General features: G+C 45.0%; 1 protein-coding gene across 8 annotated transcripts in view; it reads right to left on the bottom strand.

The window, feature by feature from the left end:
• The window catches only part of POLD3 (DNA polymerase delta 3, accessory subunit), a 54,920-nt gene that overhangs the window by 879 nt on the left and 27,886 nt on the right, over positions 1 to 26,155 (bottom strand). For 3 of the 8 annotated variants that reach the window (XM_073334073.1, XM_073334082.1, XM_073334091.1), the window contains exons 10-12: positions 23,341 to 23,435; positions 23,026 to 23,104; positions 13,839 to 15,552 (exon numbers count right to left, since the gene is read on the bottom strand). In XM_073334073.1, the coding sequence (XP_073190174.1) occupies positions 15,347 to 15,552; positions 23,026 to 23,104; positions 23,341 to 23,435 (380 nt within the window). In that variant the 3' untranslated portion in view covers positions 13,839 to 15,346. The other 5 variants (XM_073334118.1, XM_073334108.1, XR_012157568.1 and 2 more) reach the window with 5 other exon arrangements.

Below are 26,155 nucleotides of genomic sequence, written 5' to 3'. Positions count from 1 at the left end.
ACCAATACCATCAGGAATGTCAGTATAGACACTCCCCACATAACTTGACAAAATAGCACCCAGATCCATCCCCAGGGGACCTTATCACCTGAGATGGCATTGTCCATGATCATCGCTTTTACCTCCACTGCCTGGTTCTGCGCCTTCGATACTTCACATCAGCCTGGTCCACGGTTTTCCCTATCAGGGTGTACCTCAGACGGCCTTCCCCAATATGCCTCTGGGCCTTGGCCACCAATGCCTCGATCTTCGCCTGCAGGGCCTTTAGAATCTCCTCTAGATATTTACTTCCGGAGTGCCATTCCGGATCCCATGTTAGGTTACCCATCATTGGCGGAGTACGGTGGAGCCGCGTCCCGTCAACAGTCAGGGTTGCCCTTTGGGGAACCATCATGCACACGGATGGATGCCTCGAGGGGCAGGGCTTTCCATTTAGCTCGATGGAGTGGTTCTGGGCAGTCACACACCAGTAGGTACCGTTCATCTGGACCAGCTCCGTGTGCGCCAGTTTCTCAGTGATGGCCACTTCGAACCTAGACAGATTCGTTAGAATATTATATGGGCATGTACACAGAATTTCCTTATCAGAGTGGGTGCAACATTCACTAGGATCCAGTGCTCTCCCAGCGACCTCAGAGTATGCAACGGCTTCTATCTTAATAGCATGACCCCTCCTCCATACTTGCAGGGAGGTCACCATCCTGGCTCGCTGTAAATGAGGGATGCCCAGAGGTACCAAAAGGTTAAAGAATATACTGTGACCTGTCCAAACTGGTCTTTGGACTCTTATTGATTCTCTGTTTCCCCATGCCCATGGAGGGGTACTGGGGAGATAGGATTCCACTACTTCCATAAGGGCTGGGTGGACCCGGCCATCAAGGAGATCAGTTACAATTCCCTGTGTGGTGATGGCCAAAGTTTGTCCTGCTCTCCAACAACTCTCCTCCAGTGCCTTTATTTTAGTACCATTTATTAGCAGGCTGGTGACTTCTTGACCCAGGTATTTTGTTATATTTAATGAGGTGGATACAGAGGTTGACAGATCCTTCAAGCTGTCTAGGATCAATTGGCTGGCCCTATTAGTATCCAATCCTCCCCAAGCATTAGAGATTACAGCGTCTGCAAGCCTTGATTCAAGTCGGTCCCTTCTCTCAGCTTGGCGTGCTATGGTATAGGTGTTGCCAACAGAATTACCTGCACCAAACCATCCTGCAAGGGTATCTAGTAATCCCCTCTTCTATCTGGTTAAGCGCTCACCAATTTGGTTTGTTAGGCTAGTAATATTTCTACTAATTCGAGGCCTGATCTTTGCACACTGCCTGTTCACTTCCTCTAATGGAACACGCACCTCAACCCTGTAAGAGTAGAACACCACCGAGGTGAGGAACGGTAGTGCTGGTCCATTATCATTACCAATCATTACCAATCCTGATTCTGGAACAGGGATTTGTTCAGGGCATGACACACAGTCAGGTGGTTCCACTCTGTCTCTGATAACTTGATTAATTGTTACCAGTCGTGGGCATTCTAATTTGGGCCATTTTTTAACAAATTTATGCCATGCCTTTGGGGATACCTCTGTCTGAGCTTTAAGTGGTAAGCCCCATCCTGAATTAACAGGCCCAGCCTCCACAGGTACCATGTCAGTATAATTGGCACATGGTCTTCCATGAGTGTTTGGTTTCTTTCTCACAAAATCCTACACAAATTCCAGTATCGAGGTCTGTGTGGTTTCAGAGTAACAGCCGTGTTAGTCTGTATTTGCAAAAGGAAAAGGAGTACTTGTGGCACCTTAGAGACTAACCAATTTATTTGAGCATAAGCTTTCGTGAGCTACAGCTCACTTCATCGGATGCATACTGTGGAAAATACAGAAGATGTTCTTATACATACAGACCATGAAAAAATGGGTGTTTACCACTACAAAAGGTTTTCTGTCCCCCCACCCCACTCTCCAGCTGGTAATAGCTTATCTAAAGTGATCACTCTCCTTACAATGTGTATGATAATCAAGTTGGGCCATTTCCAGCACAAATCCAGGTTTTCTCCCCCCCCCCACAAACCGACTCTCCTGTTGGTAATAGCTTATCTAAAGTGATCACTCTCCTTACAATGTGTATGATAATCAAAGTGTTTCCTGTGTGTTTCCTCCCAAGCCATCATGGCAATATGCCTTGTAATTGTGTTCAAATGAGGGGTAACCCAGGACCTTGTAGTCCCCTTCACTAGTAGTATGCAGCTGTCTCCCTTTAAAGGTAATCCGGACACTGGTTGCATTAAGTACAGACACTGTCCCTCGAAGAGGGCCACAGCATCGTCTAAAGGTGTCACCCTGCACATGGCACACTACTTGCGTCCTTCCTCATGCACCACAGGGACAGCCACAGCAGGAGCCTCCCCACGGTCGCTCTGGTTGTCCTGGTCACCCTTCAGTCCTTGGTCCTCCACCTTCTCTTGTTTACCTGTGGAGACACTTGTGGAAACATGGTTAGTATTGACAGATGCTGATTTAAAATAGTAAAGCATCTTTTTCCATAGAGGGCCACCACCTGTGTTTCAGGGTGGCTTTCATTTGTCTCCACCCCAGATGAGCTGGAGACTGGATGGCATGGAGCAGCAGAGCCCCTATGCACTCCGGGGCTACCAGCTCCTCCTCCCTGGCCCATACCAGAGGTGATTCTTATATACACAGCCTTGTTCTTCCAATTTACATTTTTCTTCTGGGCTTATGGTTGCATATAGTTTTTTTAAATTTACTTCCTCTTCGGGCACTACAGCTACACAAATCTTAATAGGACTTGCTTGTGCAATTTCTTTGGCCCATTTATGTGCCTAGTAATTTCCGTTTTGTTCCTCGCTTGAGATTTTAGTATGTGCTTTTATCTTTACTACTGCCAGTTCTGATGGTAGTTTGGCAGCTTCCGTTAGTCTTTGAACTGCCTCCATATTATTAATTGGCTTGCCAATTGTTGTTATAAAACCCCTGCGTGACCACACGTTCATGTAGTCATGTACTATTCTGAATGCATATCTGCTGTCTGTGTATACAGTGAGCTTCTTGCCTTCCCCCACTCTCAAAGCTTCAGTGAGGGCTGTTAGCTCCGCTTCTTATGCTGATTTTGATCCTTCCATCTGACCTGACGCTATCATTGTCCCATCACTGAGTACCACTGCCCATCCAGTGTGTGGCAGTCCATTTGCATACTTTCTTGATCCACCTACATACAAAATTATATCTGAATTCTTTAATGGCTCTTCTTTAACTCTCCCCAACACTTCCTCTTCCCTATCTATAAGACATGCGTGTACCTCTCCCTCTATGGTCAGACATTCAGCTACATTTATTCCTTTGTCCCTTACTATATAGAAGTTGGGGTTTTGCGAGCACAATGTTGATTCCCACTGACTCCTGCAGGCATCTGTTACAGATCTTAGCCGCCCGGTATTAAGGAGATCAATAAGTGTATGGGGTATATGTAACACTAATTTCCCCGTGAGAGTGTATGATTTACAAGCGTTTACTGACCACATAGTGCAATCTAGAGCTACTCCCCACGCACTCCCACTCCGGTAGTCCCTGGGATACAGGGGGTCTTAAGGTAGATAGGTATGCTACTGGACGCTGCTTATCTCCCTGAAGTTGTGTCCATACAGCTGAGTATTGAGTTTCACTATGGCTGCAGTAAAGGTGGAACGGCTTTCCCATATCGGGTAAACCCAGGCTGGGGGCAGAGGCTAAAGCCTGTTTTATTTTTATACATGCCTTTTGTTGTTCTGTGCCCCATATTACTAACTCATTTGCAGGCTTTCCTCCTCTAGTGAGGCTTTGAATTGGTTCCACCATCTCTGAGTACTCCGAAATATATGGCAGGTTTCAGAGCAGCAGCCGTGTTAGTCTGTATTCGCAAAAAGAAAAGGAGGACTTGTGGCACCTTAGAGACTAACCCATTTAGTTTTCTACTGGACCCTCCCCCCCCCCCGGTATTATTGCTTTACTACTGGCAATCATGGCTATATTTTGAGATAATCTCTCCTGTTTGGACCTTCTGGCCCATTCAATACAGCTAGCTCTGGGGTTGATTACTCCCCCGAGCTCCTTAAGGAGATCTATGCTGCAAATTGTGTCTCCCTGCTTGGGGCAAACTCAGATTTGACTGACTGTGACCATATCTTCAAATTCTATTTCTACTGGCTGGCTTAGGGTTGCTTTTAATCTCCCCCCCCCCCTTTCAATCCATATGGTTCGACAGGTGAGGGGGAGCTCTTGGCTGGTTATTGATACTGAGGCTCCTGTGTCTATTAACATGTTGCACGGTCGGCCCCCCACTCGTGCATTAAGAAACATCCTGGGGACACCTTTGGTTCCAGCCACAGAGGCCGCTAATACCTATTTGCTAGCCAGGAGTTTGAGCAACTCCTGGATTTGTTTATCTTTTTCTTGTTCTTGGGTACTAGTTGTATCAGTTTTATTCTGTTTGTTTGGCCACTGGCCTCCTTACCCCACCCCACCCCTTGGGGTGGAAGCAGTCTTCCTTTATGTGGCCGCTCCTTTTACAATTGCTGCATGTTTTGGTTTTATTTCTATTTTTACAGTTACGTGCCAGATGTCCGGGCTTATTGCACGTGAAGCAGGTAGTGGTTTTGATTCTATGAACTGCTGTAATTTCCTCAGATGGGGTGGTTGCTGCTACCTTCCTCTTTTTCCTGTTTTCTACTTCTGTGGCCCATTTCATTACTGCTGAGTATGTCTCTCCCACTGAGATGCCTAATGCCAGGACTGCTTGGTGGTCTGCAGACAGCCCTTCCTTTCGGATTTGGAGGAATACATCATGGTCTGGGGATGCTATATTCTCCAGACCTGAATAAGCTCGAAATGCATTCCATTTCTTTTCAGCATAAGACGTGGCAGACTCCCCCTTCTGCTGAACCACTGATTGCAGAGCCCCCCAGTTAGAGGTCTGGGCTCCTAGAGCAGCAGATAGTGCAGTTCTGAATTCAGTTACACTGCCTGCCTCTTGGTTTGGCGTTCCTGCGGGTTCTCCAGCTTGATCCCCGCCCGCAGGGTTGGCGTTATGATCTTCAGCCCAGTGCCCCATCTTCCATTTATCTTCTAGGCTGTCCCACACATCCCTGGGGCATTTACACTTGACCAGGGTGTGAACATCCTTCCTATGGAGGCCGTGTATTTCAGCCAGGCCATCCAGCTTGTCCCAGAACTCAGCGTTCTTGTTATCTCGTTTGAGTTTGGGTAAATCAGACAGTAACGCCTGTTTTTCCTGGGGGGCAAAGGGACGGTAGATTTCAGTTGTTTCTGACCTGAGTCCCCTTACTGGTTCACCCTCCGCATTAACATTTCTGAACCTCCTTAACTGCGTTTTGATTGGAGCCATACGCTGTACTTGCTCCCCTGGGGCAATTAATCCTTGTGACGCCCCTTTATTGTCTCTGGGGGTGCCCAAATTTGGCCTTTCACACAAAGAAATGTATGGAGGGGGTTCCGATTCCTCCCCTTTGCCTTGTGCTGCTGAGTTTTCCCCCAGATAGTTAACCAGTGGTGCAGTTGGCTGACAAATGCCGGGAGCGGACTCTCCCCCTCCTGCTCTGGGCACGTGTTCCAGGCATGGTCAATGTAGTTCTTTTGTTCTGGGATCTTTTCCAATTTCCTGACAATTACATGGTTTAAAGCACAAGCTCTTATCCTTTAGAGCCTGATTCTCAGACTTTAAAGTTGCAATTTCTCTTTCTTTTAGGTTGAGTATATGTAATAACACTATTACTGTCTTGTCTGTTTTGTCACTTTTCTGATTATTTCACCAAGTAACCAGATTCGCCTCTGGTCCGGCTGCAGAGTAGTTTGTTTTTTTAGCGCTGTCTGTCGAGTTTTGACATGTTTATATTCCAAATACTCTTGTGGGCTGATGATTGCCTCTCCTTTTGATGCCATGGGCTTTTACTTGCCCCGGCTGCTGACCTTGTTTTTGGGAACTTACGTTTTCCCCTCTAAATGTCGTAGTCTCAATCTCTACAGCCTTGATGGGGATTTACCTTTCCCCCTTTTTATGCCATGGTCTGAATTTCCACAGCCTTGATGGGGATTTACCTTTCCCACTTTTTATGCTATGGTCTCAATTTCCACAGCCTTTTATGAGGACGTCTCCCCCCTCTTTTTAACTACCGTGCGGTCTTACGTTACACACAGCTGCCGGCCTTATTGGTTGGAGACTTTGTGCAATTCGAAAGCATGTACGTCACATGGCTGGGGGGAAAGGCACTCCCCTAGGACTTGCAATGTTACGTGCAATGAGGAAATGGGACCATCAGTTTGCACTGCCTACCGCTTGCGTACCCAGCCAGTCCTGGGCTTAACTCATGGCCAATCGCTTGCTGGTGGTTTACCCAAGTCCTCCGTAACACCCCCTTAATTTAAACAGTACATGACCCTCTTGCACTAGTCTTCCCTCCCAATTGGTACCCTTATTTAACCCCTCTGCTTGGACTTCACGTGTCTAGGTTCCTTCACACTTAAATTTAAAAAGTGGAAACAAGATGCGTCTGAAAGGGGATGAGAGACTTCTATCCCTGCCCTAATGAGGTGGTAAAGTAAACATACTCACCTCCTTTTTGGATTTTAGTCTCAGATCCTCAATTAGCTCACAAGCCTGTGTCCCGGATGAGCCCCCAAACTGAAGGACATAAATCCACACCGTGTAGAGGTCAAGCATAGGAGTTTATTACGTACGGCGCTGACGGAGTGTCACCTCGCTTATTCGGCTCAGGGACACTGTCAATTGATTACAGTCGAATATATGGATTTTCTATGGGTGGGGAAAGTGACGGGGTTGGCAGTCCCACACCCCCGGATAGGTTTAGCTGCAAGACATGAAAGCACAGTAGCCAATGGTCAAAGAGGTTACATAATGTCTCCGCCCATGGTCTCAATGGTCTAAATTAACATTTAGCATTTAATTAGTACTTTAATAAATGTATTAATATAGAATATATGTTTAATTCAATTTGGGGTCCATAGGAATGAAGTAGCTCCTTTGATTGTCCAACAGATACGTATCTAGGGGTAAAAGCAAAGAAACAGTGAAAGTGTATGGCAAAGAAGATTGTCTTTCAAGTTGCTTATTTGTGTTTTAAGGCAGGTATCGGTTCCTGGGAAAGGGAGGTGGGAGGAGGCCATATCTTATACTGACATGCTTGAACCTTTCATAAACTCAAGGTTGGATGTGTGGACTATTTAGTTTCTTTAGCAGACTCTTGCAAGGGACCTTGTGCTAAATAAATCATCAATGAGTTCTCCTTTACCCACTACTTTAGCAACATTCAAAGAATTCTAACAGACTAGCGAGACCAGATTTTCTGTTTGCGGACACCACGGTAGCAGAACGTGTTGCAGTAGACAAGCCTGGAGATGAAGTTGCGTGGACCACCATGAAGGACCACAGTGAAGTCTCCTAATTAGCCTAACAAAGAAAAAGCCATTTCTGGCCACTGATATATGATTGTCCAGGAACAGCAGTGGGTCCAAATGGATCCATGACCACACACCCATCTTGGCAGTCAGAGGTCTGATACCTTCAATGGAAGGTGAGTCAACAGCTTCTGCCAGGTCCCTGAAACACTGCCCCTTTCTACCATCCTTCAGTGTCCAGACTCCATGTCCAAAAACAAGCTTTGCTGCTTGTTGATGATGCAGATAGGTCCTTACAGTGATAGACAGATACAGTCAGTGATAGTTTCATTCCTTAGGATGTTTTTACATACACATTCCCTGGTTCACCAAGAGGGGACCCCAATCTGCTGCAAAGATCATAGAATCATAGAATCATAGAATATCAGGGTTGGAAGGGACCCCAGAAGGTCATCTAGTCCAACCCCCTGCTCAAAGCAGGACCAATTCCCAGTTAAATCATCCCAGCCAGGGCTTTGTCAAGCCTGACCTTAAAAACCTCTAAGGAAGGAGATTCTACCACCTCCCTAGGTAATGCATTCCAGTGTTTCACCACCCTCTTAGTGAAAAAGTTTTTCCTAATATCCAATCTAAACCTCCCCCACTGCAACTTGAGACCATTACTCCTCGTTCTGTCATCTGCTACCATTGAGAACAGTCTAGAGCCATCCTCTTTGGAACCCCCTTTCAGGTAGTTGAAAGCAGCTATCAAATCCCCCCTCATTCTTCTCTTCTGCAGGCTAAACAATCCCAGCTCCCTCAGCCTCTCCTCATAACTCATGTGTTCCAGTCCCCTAATCATTTTTGTTGCCCTTCGCTGGACTCTCTCCAATTTATCCACATCCTTCTTGAAGTGTGGGGCCCAAAACTGGACACAGTACTCCAGATGAGGCCTCACCAATGTCGAATAGAGGGGAACGATCACGTCCCTCGATCTGCTCGCTATGCCCCTACTTATACATCCCAAAATGCCATTGGCCTTCTTGGCAACAAGGGCACACTGCTGACTCATATCCAGCTTCTCGTCCACTGTCACCCCTAGGTCCTTTTCTGCAGAACTGCTGCCTAGCCATTCGGTCCCTAGTCTGTAGCTGTGCATTGGATTCTTCCGTCCTAAGTGCAGGACCCTGCACTTATCCTTATTGAACCTCATCAGATTCCTTTTGGCCCAATCTTCCAATTGGTCTAGGTCCTTCTGTATCCTATCCCTCCCCTCCAGCGTATCTACCACTCCTCCCAGTTTAGTATCATCCGCAAATTTGCTGAGAGTGCAATCCACACCATCCTCCAGATCATTTATGAAGATATTGAATAAAACCGGCCCCAGGACCGACCCTTGGGGCACTCCACTTGATACCGGCTGCCAACTAGACATGGAGCCATTGATCACTAACATGGAGCCATTGATCACTGGGGCAGGGGCTGGTTTATTTGCATAAAGCAGCACGCACACACGCTTAAGGTTCCATGTAAATATCCAATAGTAAATAACTGCTGCTCTCCAGAACTGACCAGATCCATGTTAACGTGTAACAGGTACAGACTGCAGTTCCATAGTAGCGTTATATTATTAAAGGCCTAGATTACAATGATCTGTAGAAAGAATTTTGAGTTTAAATGACCATAACTGGTCAGGAACTTGATTTTATGTCTCCTTCGAAAGACAGCATCTCTAGCAGTGTGGACCCGCCTGCCTCCAATACCCTGTTGGGCATCGGTTCAACAATGGCTCAGAGGGAAGGAATTTCACTTACTGCATAACCATCACAACTCCCCATAGAACCTAGGAGTTCCCAGAATATCTCCTGTCCACATAGTGACCCTGCTTAGCTTACAAGATATAAATGGATCCCGGCACAAGGGGCATAACTTGAAGACCAGCATCACAGGTCAGACTTCACTCTCAATCTATTAAAAACTCTGCTCAGAAACACCCCATAACTCATGCCCATGTGAGCAGGCACAGAATCTGTCCAGTGATGATCTGTTGGCGGCCAATTCCATTACACCAGCCATCTCAGGTAGCAAATGGGGTGAGGATTCCATTAGAATGACTTCCCTTCCCCTCAGTTCAATAAGGCCAAAGCTCCTTGTGCAGCAACAAAACTGGATTAGCACAGCAGATCCTCTTAATCCTCTCCAGAAACAACAAAAAGGCACCAGTAAAATACATACAGCAAAGTTATTCATACAAGCAATTGTAACTTAAGTTTGTCTTAGATAAGCTACCTTTTGTCTGTCTTCACCTCTTGTTATAGTTGTGAGACGAACTTCAATCCTCAGCCCCTGAGAGCAGAAGCATGTCAGGTCTTTAATGCACCATGCGCACATAATCGTGCTCTAGGCAAAAATAATTTGGACGCTCCAGTTGAGTTCTTTGCATTTTTCATAGATATTTGATGCTCCAAGGGACCACTGACGGCAAATGCATGAGCCGTTTCCTTAGGATGTGGGTCCTTATGCACCAGACCATCTATTGACTCCTTCACAATGATCCTGCAATTATAGGACGAGTTTATGCATTTCAATAGGTATTGTTCTGTTAGATGTAAGGAGGAAAGCTGTAACCATGCATCCAGCAAGAATTAAGCTGAGCTGCGAATCGGCTCTGGAAGCCACACAGAACAAAGAAAGTAGAGGTTAAATTCTTTCTACCGAATTCCACCCTTGTTCCATATGGTCAGAAGTTCTCTCTCCAGCTTTACATGTCTATAATTATTATTATGGATATCGGTGGAGGTTTTCCGCCTTATAAGTACAGTATTAATACTTACTGAAAGATCCAATTTGAAACGTCAATGGCATAAAAAAAAAAAAAACATTGCAAGCCTACTTCATTCTAAACACAGAGCGATTCAAGAGCATGTGTTGTTGAGCACGCCGGGGGCAAACGCTGGTTTGTCAAATTTCTTGGTCTGAGCTTTACAAAAATTTCCAAGAAAAGGATAAAAGCAAGAACAGCCAAGAAAGGTGTCAAAATGGGGTCGAGACAAAATTCTATGGTAGTTAGTGTTATGGGGCCATTGACTTCCATGGCACTACACTGATGGACATCAGTTGAGGTTCCAGTCCATACACTGGTTTGCTAGTAATGAAAGATGTGAAGGCTAGGAACAAATGCCCATTCCACAGTAGTCATAATCTTTGCTGATCCTGGATAGTCTTCAGCACTAAGGGAAGGGTGGGTCTAGGAAATTCACCAGTAGCTGGAACAAAGCAGCCTAATAGTCTGGAGAAGCACCCATTCTGTTCGGTCTATCTGAAGGGTGAGAAGATGCGTTAGGTAAAACATCCTGAGGACTCTGGAGGGAAAAGCAATAGGGCAAGAGGTACATAGCAAAATCTCTCTGAGGGAACACTCCTTTGCTATCTATAGTGCTCCTCACTGTAATAGCGCTAAGCATTGAGGGGCCTGATGTGCCATCACCAGGAAATCAGTGGACCATAGAACTTAAATTGGATATGCAAGTGAACTTCGGAATGGGGAGGGAACATTCATTTCCTTGATACAACTGGACTTGTTATATTTGGGATACAGTTACTGGTTTTGGCAGAATCAAGGTGGCACATACTAATTGCTCCCCCATGGACAGGGCTACTAGAGAGACTTGGCTATCAAATGAAGGAACAGGGACAGTGGACCTGCAGAGCAGTGGAATTTAAAGCTCTTATGTGACCCAGATTGGACAATGGGACAAAACTGAATCCAGTGAGCTGACATCCTGAAGGCCAAGCCATACCTCCCATAATCTATTGCACACGAACACTAAGAAGAGCTCCAACTAAAACTGCTATTACACTTTGTAGGATCTCCTAACAGTGGAGGAAAAAGAGGAGTCTACGAAAACGGAGTACTGACGCACAGTACATTGCTGGCAAATGCATGTTATCCACTCATGACCTTGTGGAGTGATTTTATTTCCTTATATGGGCCTGCTGTTCTCTGCACTCTCCTGTTCAATATCTATTGTTCTGCTGGCATTGCATTCCAGGAATGAAGATACAGAGAGAACAAAACAATTCCACATGCTCTTTTAGGGGAGCTAACACCACTCCCAGCGTGGAGAGGGATGGCTTAGAAATGACTGACTTCCATGCCAAGCATTGATGGATTTCACTGCAGACATTTATTTGAACAGAGCAGTGCAAGTTGATAAGAATGCTTCCCAGCCCCTCCCAAAATTGCTTTCTTTTTCCAATGGCAATTATAGTCAAAGGACCTTTTTAACCAGTCCAAGGCAGCATAGAGTGAAAATGCTGACATTCATTCCAAACAGAATCTGCTCTGCTTAATGATGCGGGAAGTTGTCAGAGGCATGTTTACAAGTTATCTTTCCAGACCTCTTACAAAGCAAAGGATGTATATTTTCACCTTTCAAACAATCTGCAGTTTTTCAAGCCATCACTTAGCATGTGTGCATTGTTTTTAAACTACCCTCCGCCTTGAGGCAACAAGATCCAGGGGTCAGAACAGGAGCCTGGCAGACTTAGCTTCTTGATTTTTACTCCCCAACGTCAGAACATGTAACTTACTCCGTCTGAGCCTCAACTTCCTCATCTCTAAAATGAGGACAGTGACACCAACATCTGTAAAGTGCTTTCAGAGATCCCCAGAAGAGAGGCATCATGCAAGTTGTATTACACTCATAACTTCACAATATCTCATTGAAAGGTGACAGGGCCAGAACCTATGGCTGAACTTTAGAGACTAGTTAGAAAGATATGTCAATGAATAGAGCTTTGAAATGCAAGCCTGTATTGTTAGAGATAGAAGGGTAGATGTTTGCTCAGGTCTTGTGATGTAAGCAAACAAGTCTTGTCTATTGCTATAGCTTTGATTCAAAGATCAAAAAAGGAGATTAACATTTAGGAAGACGCTTCAGTGAAATAGTATTATTGTCAATAGGTCTCTTTGAAGGTGGTGACAACCTGTATCTGAACCGTTTAATGGATAAATTACCCTGTACTAATAGCCATGATGTTTAGGAGAAGGAAAGTTAAGCCTATTGTTTTCTCAGGCCGAAAGGCTGCTGGAAATGTATAAAAACCTTGGGACATGATCCTTCTTCATCTCAGATTTGCTTTGGGCTTCAAGAGGAGGAAACCTTAAGCCATAAGGATTTAGGTCCCCAGTCACTGACTGGAGTCACCCTGAATATGGACATTGGACCATAACTTATGGACTATTTCTAAACGGACGTTTGGCAATTACAAGCTCAGCTCTGCTACGTATCTGAACCTCAGGAATTGAACTCAAGTCTGTCTGTATATTGATCTTTTAACCAACACGCTCTCTTTTTTTAATAAATTGTAGTTTAGTTAATAAGAATTGACTATAAGCGTGTATTTTGGGTTAGATCTAAGTTATCATTTGACCTGGGTCTGGGGCTTGGTCCTTTGGGGTCAGGAGAACCTTTTCTATCATGTAATAAGATTTTCAGAATTTATCATCCTGTGTGTGTCTGGAAGGAGGCCTGAGGTTGGGTACTAAGGGAACTGCATTGTTTGGACTGCTGAGTAACCAGGGAGGTGCTATAGAAGTTGTTGTGGGCTGGCTTGGTAAATCTAAGTATTGGAATATCCACCAGCTTCTTGGATTTGTCTGCCCTGTTCTGTTTGCAGTTCACCCTAACTGAGTGACCTCAGCTGGCTCCCGCGGGCAGCACTGCCCCACAAGTGCTGTGTATTATTATACCTAGAGACACAGAATGTTCATGCGGGCTACATCCAGGGCAAACCATCTGAACACGGGAGAACAAAGAAAACCTTACTACCCATTTATATGGCTTACTACCCATTTATATTTATTTATATGGCTCCCATTATCTCAGTATTTGAGCCCCTCACAATCCTTTCATGTATTTATCCTCTACACCCCTGGGAGGTAAGAAGTGCTATTCCAGTTTTTACAGATGGGGAACTTGCCCACTGACCCCTGGTTCCCCCATGTCCTAGGCTAGCACCTTAACCTCTGGACCACCAAGGAATCTGAGAACAATGGATAGAGCAAAGGGCCAGAACCTATCATGATAACAGTTATGCCAGAATGTGCCCTTTTAATCTTAATAAATGACAGGAGAAACCAGCACCTTTGTCTCCTAGCACAGCACCATATTAAATAGATATAACTGGAATTTTAAAGCATTGTCTCAAAACCCCATCTGGACTCCCAAATTGTTACCAGACTGGTTAATAGTTCCAGCTGTATTTTTAATATATGTATCCTTTGTTCTGTAAAGTCTTGTATTGCTTTTATATCTGGAAGTTTTGCCATGCAATTGAATGCCATGAACCTGCTTTATTCAGATTTATACAAGCTATATGGGAAATCAGAAAGTAGCACAACTCTCCAAGAACAATCAGTAACACAAACAAAAGAAGGTAAGTGTTTAAAGGGTTTTATTATTTAACATTACTCTTAGAATATACTTCCAGCTATGCCAAGAAAAATAGAAACATTGAAGTGGTATTTTTCTGGGAAAGATACAAAAGTTCATTGTAAAGATTTCCATCCTTTTCCAATGGTGGCCCTCTACTTCCATTAAAACATGTCCGAAACATGCCAAACCTTACTCACCTGTAGCACCATAGTGTCGATGTTGCCTAGCTCAACAGAAGGGGGTTTTCTGTCCATGTGCAGAATCCACCACCCTGAGCAGTGCTAGTTAGGTCGACTAAAGAATTCTCCCATCAACACAGCTGCGTTTACACTGGGGATTAGGTCATCTTAACCACGGTGCCCCGGGGTATGAATTTTTCACACCCCTGAGCAACATAGAGAGGTCCATCTAAATTTTAGCTGTAAATGAGAGCTCAGACAACCGAAATCTCTAGTCATTTTTGACAATTTGGGCCCCAGTGTGTTGCACATCTTCACAGGCTGTTGGTTCCTTGGAACCAGTATTTTGCTATGGCACATTTCCTTAGACACTAGACTTTAAAAAAAAACAAACAAACATTTGTACATGGCACATTCCCATTAGACTTTAAATAAATAAAAGCCAACAAAAGAGGAGCTGCATACTTCTTTCTGTCCCTGGCTACGATGCAGGCAAGTACACTGCCACTTTCATCAGGACAACCCACCCACATGCCCACCTTTGAGTCAAAACCCACCCACTCGTAGAGCTGAGCACACAGTTCCTTTCCCAGCGGCTGGTTGGGCTTCGGCCTTGTCCCAGGTTCACTGTATCCAACTGCGTAGGAAGCCATTAATGATGTTTTTGCAAAGAGTGATGGAGCACAAGCAGTGCCATGGTCTATAATTAGGCATCCAAGCACTTTACAGAGGACATACTTAAGGAAGAAATGGTTGAGAGAATTTTATATGTGGTACTTTGTTGGACAAAGATTATAAAGGCAGAGAGAAAACTATTTACCAGCCTTGGGGGAGAAATCAAATTCATTTCATCCAGTTATAACTGCAGCAGATGTTCACTATTTGTGTGTGTGCCTGTTACATTATAGTTTTTAACCAACCTGAACGTTTAAACAAACAAGACAAAAAAAAAAATCAAATGATTCCACTAAAAGGATTAGCTTCTTATTTTGTCCATCTACTCCTGGAACAGGCCTTAGTACCAGATAGGTCAAAGGCTATGCTTAAAAATTTTAAATGTCATCATGTAAACAAGTTAACGGATCTCTAAGTGTTCCTCTAGAGCTTGCTCTCAGCTACTGCTTTCTATATGGCTTAGCATAGAAAGAGAATTACAAGATATGGATACAATTAAGTTTTCTGATGCAAAACCTGGTGCAGACAGCTTACTTCCACAGTAAACTAGATATTTCCCACCAGGGTAACCCGTCTGTTGTTCTCCTCCAAAGCCGAAAGCTACTGAAAGGAGTGACATTTCCAAACCGCCCAGGGATCGTGGGGAGAGATTCAGTTCATTTCTTCTGGAAGAAGCCCATGATGGAGACTTGTTTGTTGGCTTTGCTGGCTGTGGCTGCCCCTTTCTTCAGGCCCTTCCGATCCTCCTTGGGTTCTTTCTTCACAGCTGCCGTGGACTGACTGTGTGCAGCTGGCAGCTTGGACTTGATGAATTCCTCTTCACTATCTGAACAGGATTCGCTCTCATAAACCTTTTCAGTCACTGGAAAGAGAACGTGGCAGGAGTGGTTAAGCCTTTGCTCAGAACAGTTGCAACCAACCAAGCAGTACATTCAGGGAATCGATGAGGATGTATGAGAGGCACACAACACAAGGACAGTTAAAATTAATAGCATCCTGGCTCTGCAGTTTTCAGGTATGCAAGTGGGACAATTTGGAGACTCTGCCTCGGTTCAGTGTATGAATTCTTGTTGATGCTACAAAGTTGTTATAAAATTGCTGCATCAGGGAATGCCTCTATGTGGATGCGGAATGTACCAGTTGCTGATACAGATGGCAATATGTACCCCCCTACCAAACCAGGGACAATGAAGAGGAGTTAAAATTAACACATGCTCTGGACCAAACAGTAGGGCATGGAAAGGTGGAAGTAGCTTCTCCTACTTGTCTACAGAGAGAAATACCCAAACAGGGCAGAGATAGGTGACAAACAGGGGTTAAAAAAAAAGACAGACTCAGGAGGAAACAGAAGAAGGACAGGAGAGTCTGGGAGGGAGAACGGAGGAGGCAGGTAGGTTTTTGAAGAGTCAACTTTCACCAGGGACCAGCCAAGGTCGGAGAAAGCCAGTGGGGCTGGAAAGACTCTGTGATTCAGAACAGAAGTCACAAGATGCAGAGTAAGGATCCTGGACACCCCAGAGGATTCTGCCCAAGCCCAAAGACCTCTCCGGAGTGGGGAGGAGCCGGACACAGCAAAATGCATATAGGCGCATTTGTTATTTTGTACAGGTCCTGTGTATGAGTCCAGCGGAGGGCAACAAAAATGATTAGGGGACTGGAACACATGACTTATGAGGAGAGGCTGAGGGAACTGGGGATGTTTAGTCTTCAGAAGAGAAGAATGAGGGGGGATTTGACAGCTGCTTTCAACTACCTGAAAGGGGGTTCCAAAGAGGATGGCTCTAGACTGTTCTCAGTGGTAGCAGATGACAGGACAAGGAGTAATGGTCTCAAGTTGCAGTGGGGGAGATTTAGGTTGGATATTAGGAAAAACTTTTTCACTATGAGGGTGGTGAAACACTGGAATGCGTTACCTAGGGAGGTGGTGGAATCTCCTTCCCTAGAAGTTTTTAAGGTCAGGCTTGACAAAGCCCTGGCTGGGATGATTTAGTCGGGGATCGGTCCTGCTTTGAGCAGGGGGTTGGACTAGATGACCTCCTGAGGTCCCTTCCAACTCTGATATTCTATGAGGTAAACTAGAAGTCTCACACCTTTGGTGGCATTCTGGGGAACATGCAAGAGCTGCTGAGGAGGCTTGGGGGAGATGACTCCGGCTTCAAAGTCCAATCGCCTTGGTCCTGGAGTCCACACTGCCAAAAAGGGAGTCAGGCACAAGATTTGCTCCTGGAGCACGTGCCTAGAGGCCTAAAGCCAAGCTACACTCTACCCAGCCCCAGCAAATTAAGGGCACGTGGAATTCAGCATTTGGATCCCCTCACAGCAGTCTGGTGAGTGTCCAGCAGAGGGCACTCAACCAGATTCGTGATGTCAATTACGACAATGTCAGCAAGGCAGAGGCCAAAAACAAAAGAGCTAGCTGGGATAGCTCCCACTGACACAGTAACAATACCTAGCTCTTATGCAGTGCTCTTCACCCACTGATCTCAAAGCACTTAGAGGCAGCATGTATCATTGTCCCCATTTTACTGATGGGGAAACAGAGGCCAGAGGTGGAATGACTTGTCCAAGGTCGCTCAGCAGATCACAGAGCTGGGAGTAAAACCCAGGGCTCCTGAGTCCCAGTCCAGTGCTCTTATCGACTGGGCTAGACTGCCTCCATCACTTTTAAGATGAATGGAGTGAGATTACGTAGTGAAAGATGGCACATTAACAGCTGTGGAGGATTATGTACTTTCTTCTACCTAGGGCCTTATGCAGTGCCCATCTCCTTGGTATCTGAGTGCATAGTCCGCCAGACAGCAGGCTCCCCACCCAAGCCCTTCAGCCCAGTTGGGTGGGACTGCCTCCCTGGGTGAGAGAGCAGTTCAGTTGCCAAATCTTCTCATTGCATAGACCCTACAACAGGGAGGGTGCCAAGTACACTGAAGATTTTTGCAACAAGGACGACTGTCCACTAGGGACTAGATTGCAGACACCAATTCACCTTTCACAGAACACGCAGCAGCCATCAGAGAGTAACTGCTTTCAGTAACTACTGACCAGGACTGAATCTGAGTCGTTACCCAAGTACGGAAAGGTTCAACAGCCCAATCCGAATCCCATCCACTCCCACAACAGCATTGCTAGGGCAACCTTTTCCACCAATGCTTACAAAAAACATGATACACAGATGGTCTGATTTTCCAAGCTCTTGAGCATGACATTGCACCCCATATTCTTCACAGTGATATTATGATAAGATTATGACATAATCATCATGTATTTTATGCAAGGCATGTGAGGTGTCATTGAAAAGGTTATGATTTGCTGACTATGATTATCCTGTTTGTATGCATGCATCATTTTTGTATCTGAAGTTATGAATATTGACTATATATCCGTATTTCCAATGTAGTTACACCTGGGTAACGCCCACTAGACAAGATGGTTTCATTCTAGACAGTGAATGGGGAAGGGCCTATTCAGGGTAATGGACCATTAGGAAAACAATAGGCCTTAGAAGAAGCTTATCTCCCCCTGGGAAGCCTTCCTGAGGACGCTACAGACAGCCTCCGAGTAATGGCTGCTATGACTCGACAAAGACATGTGATGTGACTACATGTCTTTGCAAAAAGAAAAGGAGTACTTGTGGCACCTTAGAGACTAACCAATTTATTTGAGCATGAGCTTTCGTGAGCTACAGCTCACTTCATCGGATGCATACCGTGGAAACTGCAGCAGACTTTATATATACACAGAGAATATGAAACAATACCTCCTCCCACCCCACTGTCCTGCTGGTAATAGCTTATCTAAAGTGATCATCAGGTGGGCCATATGATCACTTTAGATAAGCTATTACCAGCAGGACAGTGGGGTGGGAGGAGGTATTGTTTCATATTCTCTGTGTATATATAAAGTCTGCTGCAGTTTCCACGGTATGCATCCGATGAAGTGAGCTGTAGCTCACGAAAGCTCATGCTCAAATAAATTGGTTAGTCTCTAAGGTGCCACAAGTACTCCTTTTCTTTTTGTGAATACAGACTAACACGACTGTTACTCTGATACATGTCTTTGGACTCCATCTTGCGATGTTAGTGTTTTTCCACAGACCGGTCTGGGAGCTAAGCTACGAAACAAAGGGCTCCCGCCATATGTAAAAGTTATATAAGGCAGGGAGTGACATCATCTGGTGTTCTTCGCTACCCACCAAGAAGACTCCTGGAAACACCTGAGGAAAAAAGATTGAACTGGGGAAAGGGCTGGACCCAGACAAAAGGGATTTTTAGCCTGTGCTCCTGTGAATGGAACACCTGTGGATTCCAAGCTGCAAAGCAAGTGCAGCTTGCCCCTTAAGAATCTGCAGCCTGTTTGTATCATCTCTTAGGGTGAGAATCTGCTATTCATATCCAATCTATTTAGTATCTTAAGCTTAGTTTGCGTTTTTTGTTTATTTGCTAGGCAATCTGCTTTGAGGTGTTTGCTATCACTTATAATCACTTAAAATTATCTTTTGTAGTTAAACTTATTTTTGCTTTATCTAAAACAGTGTGTGGGAATCATAACTTAGGGGCAGAAGGCTGTTGCATATTCCTCTCCACACTGAGGGAGGGGGTAAATTTTATGAGCTTACGCTGTACACTTCCCTGTGCACAATACGGTATAGTTTTGGGTTTATACTCCAGAGGGGGTATGTGCCTGAGGAGCTGGTTGTTGCCCTAGCTGTCGCCTTTGTATGCAGGGCCTGGTCAAAGCACTTACATGTAACTGCAACTGGGTGTGGCCCTACCTGTATGTATGTGGTGAGAGTGCAGGCTGAAGCCTGGAGGGCTTTGCAGCTTGTCAGAGCAGTACAGTGTAAGAGGGAGCCCATGCTGGTGAGTCGGGGGGCTCAGTGGTACCCCAGTTCCAGGTGGCACCCCAGGGGGAACCCATCATACTGAGCACCTGAAGGTCCACTGACTTGATTTGGATGCTGTTGTGATGATGGTTATATGTATACCTAGAGAGAGAGAGCTTGGTGCTTCTGAAATTCAGATGATGAGCTCGTTTTTTTTACATAACACCTCTCTGAAAGTTTTTACAAGCTAGGGAGAGACACAAATTAAACCTAGATGGTTGATTTTTTCTAGAGAGAGAGTAAATAGCTGGCATTTCAAAGCAGTACTGGAAAGGGTTCATTTAGTAACCAACCAATCATTGAATGAGTATTACTTAGTGGGATTCCCCCCTTTCAGTGCTGTCATAGCGTTTAATGATGGAGTCTTTAGGTCTATAAAACAATGCTTACTAAAATGGATCTGGACCCAACTCCACTGATGGCAACCATCAACATCCACAAGCAAACACTGATCCACCAGCTTCCAATGCAGCGTTCTGGTAGGTTTCTAGTAAACCATTTTTTCTTTAGCAACTCTACTCTTTTTTTGCAGGGGTCTGAACTTCACTTCTGGAAAATTGGCTTTTAGTTGTACCAGCTAAATCAAATGAGGTCTTCTACACAATCCATGGCTGTAAGGAGAAACCATTTAGCACCAGTCCCTGTGGTACTAAACCCTGCTCCTCTGTGTGATTAGTCAGTCAAACAGGGACTCTAAACATAAGCCAGTTTCTCTTTACAATCAATTAGCTTTTCAACAAGCAGCCCTAAGAGGCCGATATTCCTGGCCAACTCACTCCCCACCTTTGCTCTTAGCATGAATTATCCTCGGAGGTTAAACTATCCTATCTGTGTGCAATCATTTATTGAGGGTTTCCATTAGGCCCAAGTTGTAAGAGACTGTCTGTAGGACAGAGAATCTAGCATTTAGCTGAACGTTTTTCTTTGCTAGGTTGTCTTGCGTTTTTGTAGTAGCCAGTGCACATTTCAAGTGCTGCTTTTCCATGGTAAACAGGGATTGAAACACTCTCACAGGCCTGGACCAGGCCCAATACTTGGAGGAGTTTACTAAATCTAAAAGTGTCCCACTGTGACATTAGCAACCAATCTCATAAGAAGCAGAGTTAAGTAAGACTTGGTCCACATACAGTTTTTGAACCAGTAACACTCTTTTGGTTAGGGGTGTGATTATTAATTAACAACGGAAAGTTACAGTAGTAATAACCCCCCGTGTGGACACAGTTATAACGGTATCCAGGTACCTTAAACCAGTATGCGCGACTCTCCTTCCTTTCAGGGATGCAGGTCTCATATACACAGGAAAGTTTTTTTTTGTATAATTTAAGGTGTGAGTTTAAACCACTATAGTTATACCAAAATAGCCCACCATGTAGACATTCTTATTCCAGCATAAAAGTGCCTTTTTTCAGTTTAGCTTGTGTCACTTGGAAAGGTGTTTAAGCTAAACCTAAAATAAAGCCACTCTTATACTGGAGTAAGAGTGTCCCCATGAGTGATCAGAACTATAGAACTACAGCTGTGCACCTGTTAAAACATTCCCCATGCAGACAAGCCCTGAGCTATATGAGCAGAAGTACCTTTATACCAGTATAACTGCATCCACACTGGGGTGGTAATGGTGATGGGAGGAGGTTATAGAACTTCAGCTATGTCAGCATGGTTAAAAAACTATACAACATTTGTGATTAGACGAGCCTTTAGATTAAGGACCTGATCCTAGGAGATGGTGAGCACCCACAATTCCCGCTGACTTCAACTAGGTGCTGCAGGTGCTTAGTTTTTTGATTTGCTTTACAATCACCAGTTTCTAGTTGTATAGTTCTTGGGAAAGTGGCACTAAAACCATGGAGACACTCAAGGGAGGGTATATAGCAGGATGATATTCCGAACAATGAGATTGGAAGATCCAATATCTTGGCTCTGATCTTGGCAGCTTTAACGCATTTTAAAAAGGTGAAAAATCCCATAATTCAAATGATACAAATATTTGATATCAGCCCAGGAGCTTTGCAAGACCGTAGGATTATCAGGCCCACATGGGGCAGGGGGAGAGACGGGATGAAATAGGGACGCAGCAAGTTCTGGACCACAGACTGGTGCAAATTTTTGGTACATACAGTAGTATTTCCTTCTTACCCAATTCTTCAGCATCATAGCCCCATCTGACTCTGTCCTTGCTACTCTGAGCCTTTTCCAAGTGCACCACAGGGGCCTTATTTTCCCCTTCATAAAACTGTAGTGGATATTAATTTGTAAACCAAAGGTCTGCCTATTTCACAAGAGACCACTTAAACCCATGGTCCAGTGGGGGAAAAAGGCAAGCTTCCCAGTACTGGCACATTTGGAAAAGGCTGAATAGAAAAAGGAATGCAGAATTCTTTGCTGGAAATAAAAGCTTTAATGTTCATTATGGCAAGGTCTGGATGCAGACCTTATTAAAACCACTAGCTGTGGAGCAAGGTTTTCATTTTCCTTCCAAAACACCCCATCATGTCAACAAGCAATTCTCAACAAATCCGTTTCCCTCTGACAAAAACCTAGTACTAGAGCCTTTAGCTACTATTGAAGCCAGTTACTTTCCTGGTAGCTTTAGCTTTTTTAAAGGAGATATAAAACACAGGACCTGATCCCTCTCCTGGAATAAGCTAAGCTCCCTGGATTCCATTCAAATCAAGAGGAGTTGAGGACACTCAGTATCTTGTAGGATCAGGCATACATTGTGCTTAGTATAAATAATGCTTCCACCAGTTTTTCAAATTTAAAGAACTTTATAAACATTACCTAAATCTTATAACACTCTTGCAAGGTAGGGAAATAGGTGCCTTGTTCAAAATCACCATACGAATCAGAGCTGGGTTAAAATTTAAACATTCCTGGCTCCCAGATCTGTGCTCAGACCTGCCTCTCCCAAGGGCAAGAGAACACAGGACTTCTAGGAACAAAGGACTTGCTTTTCAGAGTTTTAAATCCCAAATCCCCAACATGCTGCTTGTTGCTCTTACCCAGTTTATTTGGGGTATTCCGCATTATATTGAGGGCCAGATTCATTGGTATAACCCAGCTGTTCTGGACCATTCTATCTGCTTTGTGTCACCAATGAATCCAAGGATTTTTTTTCTTTTTTTTAATAAAGAGGTATGCATTTTTGAAAAGGAGGGAAAGTGCTACTGCTGGTTATAAAGGTAGGAAAGAGGGAAGAAAAGAAAATATTCAAAAAGTTCTCGATTGAGCGTGAGACAGTCAATGACAACTCCACTCCACCCTCCTCTGACAGAGGGACAGTTACATACGGGAAAGTGGAGTTGGAATCCTCAGAGCTCAAGAAAAGAAGAATAAAGTGATACTGTGGGGCCCTTCCCTGGATAGGTTTAGTCTGTAAAACTTGCAAAAAACCCCAGTGACTTCAATAAAGTGAGCCCCTACGTGTGGGTGCGGGAGAACGCTAGCTATTCTTACCCATGCAGCCTTCATCATCCACAAATGTTTTGGATTTCAGCACGCGCTTCCGTTTCCGCTTCTTCCCTCCTGTCGAAGCCTGAAGGGTATCACAAGGGACCAAGAGTTAAGGCAGGGTGTGTGTAGAGAGCTTCTATGGGCATGATCACCAAGAGCCAAACGTTGTCCGTCTCATTATCAAAGTCAGGTCTGACCAACTATTCGCCCCGCCCCAGCACACCCTACAGCCCTGCTTCTGCAAACACCCTGGATTTCTTCATTTTATCAAGACAAAAACACATATAAATGCAAGTTGTCACCATAATGTGCCATTACCTCAGTCGTTTCTGGTTCTAGTTCAATCTTCAGTGCAGGCTCTGGAGAAGGCAAGGGGGGGGTAGCTTCTTGAGGTGTGGGAGATACTGAGACATCTGCCAAGAGAAAAAGAGCTGGACATAGTGATGGCATTTGGGACAGTGCCCCCATATTGGCTTGCAGCATTTCCCATGGCATTTGTTAAGCACATTTAGCCCTTGCCTGTAAAGCTGTTGTCTTATTAAAGTCAGGGCAAAATGTTCCAAGTTGCATGCCTAAAGTCAGGCATCTAAGTCCAGGTTTAAGCCCCAAGTGACTGGCTACATCGTCAGAGGTGCTGCAGACTCCCAGTTCTCAATGGCTTCAAATTGCAAATGGAACAAAACCTGATGCTGTGCTACCTTCTGGAGCCCGTGGAGAGCAGCTGCTGCAGCATTGGCGCTTCCCATACCTTTGCCAGACAGAAGCCAACAAGGTTTGCAGTCGTGTAAGAGATGTGGGTGCGGCAGAGGGAGAGAGATGTGAGGGGGTTGTGAGTTCAGCGCAGGGCAATGGGGAGAAGTGCCTTGCATCACTCCAGAGGCACAGTTCTGACTAGCTTACATGGCTATAAGAAGAGTCCTCTTCAGCCCAAGTGAAAGTTGCTACCATGTGAGGCTTCAAACCTGGGGAGAGGCAGTAGTGGGGGGAAAACTTCCTCCTCCAACCTATTGCTTAATAAGAACAATGAAAGTGTTGGCAGGGGGGACACAGTTCCTGCTGGGCTCCACCTCCTCCCTGCCTCGGCTGGCTGTAGAGCAGCGTGCATACTGTAGGTGTAACATGAATTCTGGATCTGTAACTATCCCAACCGATTAGGTCAGCGTTAAGAGTTCTGACTGTGCCAGGCGTGTGGCCAGCTGACCTTCATAGGCTAAGCAGGGCTCAAGTGAAACAGTTGGCTGCCAATACTAAATAATAAATTACGTTCTTCAAACCAGGACTCAATCCGAGACACAGAAACACAAACAGTGAGCAGGATCACATGACTCGGTATTTCACCTTGCTGCAAACAGTCGATATGTGGCAGGTGTCATGCAAACACTAGAACCTAATGTGATGAAGTGGGAACTCTCTTAATGTTTTCCATGAACAGTATGAGTGCCCCAGTTTCCCCCTCTGTGTTGCACAAGTATCTAGGTGATGGGACAAGGGTGGGTGATTGTGGCAGAGACCCCTCGAGGACAGGTCTGACTGCCACATAGTTCCCTGGGCCCAGTCAACACCCAGACACACTGTATCCTGGCAACTGATGACCAGGGTCCATCTTCTGCAAGGAGCCAGCCGAAGGAGTTGGAGACCAAAGAGAGATGCCCAGGAAAGAGACGGAGGATGGGTAACGGCATGACTGAGGGAAGGCTGCTGGAAGTTGGGCAGTCTTCTGGTTTGGGACTCAGGGGGATCCAGAGCCCTGCCTCTCCCTCCTGCCCCGCCCCCCCGATGGACTTTGCTGAACCTTCCCACTTTCTCTACTAACAAGAGCTGCTTATGCTGTATTCCAGATGACTAATAAACCCTTCTGTTTTACAGCACTGGCTGAGAGTCACTGCTGACTGGGAAGCTGGGGGTGCATGGCCGCTTAAGGGGGCACGTAAGGCTTTCCCAGGTGTCCTATTCAGGTGGAGTCACTGTGGGGAACTCATGGCATGAAATGCATGCTGAACACTCTGAGGTCAGACCCAGGAGGCAATGAAGCCAAGCAGGCTCGCCCTTGTGAGTGTGTGCCCTGCGGGGTGCCACCCTACAGGAGGGTTCTGTCTGAACTTCATTCAGAGCGGTTCCAGAGCACCAAGCCTCTTCACCCGTGACACCTAATCACTGATCTTTTCTGCAGGTGCTACCTGCTGAGATAGACAAAGCTCGCTACTAGCCTTTCCCAGGTGAAAAGTTGCAGACAGTTTCAAATTCTCCTCATTTGCAATTATTCTGAAAGTAACTACGGTCTGGAAAACTCCTTTGCAAGGCTTGAAACATTCACTGAAGGCTAGCCAGAGGACTAAACCTGCTAGCATAAGAACAACCATATTGGGTCAGACCAAAGGTCCATCTAGCTCAGTATCCTGTCTTCCCACAATGCCCAATGTAGGGTGCCCCATAGGGAATGAACAGAACAGGTAATCATCAAGCGATCCATCCCCTGTCGCCCATTCCCAGCTTCTGGCAAACAGAGGCTAGGGACACCACCCCTGTCCCTCCTGGCTAATAGCCATTGATGGACCTAACCTCCAGGAAATTATCTAGCTCTTTTTTGAACCCTATTATAGTCTTGGCCTTCATCCTCTGGCAAAGAGTTCTACAGGTTAACTGTGCGTTGTGTGAAGAAATACTTCCTTTTGTTTATTTTAAACCTGCTGCCTATTAATTTCATTTGGTGACCCTAGTTCTTATGTGATGAGAAGGAGTAAATAACACTTCCTTATTTACTTTCTTCACACCAGTCATGATTTTATAGACTTCAATCATATCCCCCCTTAGTCATCCCTTTTCCAAGCCTAAAAGTCCCAGTCTTATTAATATCTCCTCATACGGAAGCCATTCCATACCCCTAATTATTTTTGTTGTCCTTTTCTGAACCTTTTCCAATTCCAATATATCTTTTTTGAGATAGGGCGACCACATCTGCACACAGTATTCAAGATGTGGGCCCACCATGGATTTATATAGTGGCAGTATGATATTTTCTGTCATCTTATCTATCCCTTTCTTAAGGATTCCCAACATTGTTAGCTTTTTTGATTGCTGCTACACATTGAGTGAATGTTTTCAGCTGATTTAGACCCCAGCGTTTTATATGTAT

Source organism: Lepidochelys kempii, chromosome 1 (assembly GCF_965140265.1).
Source record: "Lepidochelys kempii isolate rLepKem1 chromosome 1, rLepKem1.hap2, whole genome shotgun sequence".
NCBI classification, from domain to species: domain Eukaryota; kingdom Metazoa; phylum Chordata; order Testudines; family Cheloniidae; genus Lepidochelys; species Lepidochelys kempii.
This window is presented reverse-complemented; position numbering and strand designations above follow the sequence as displayed.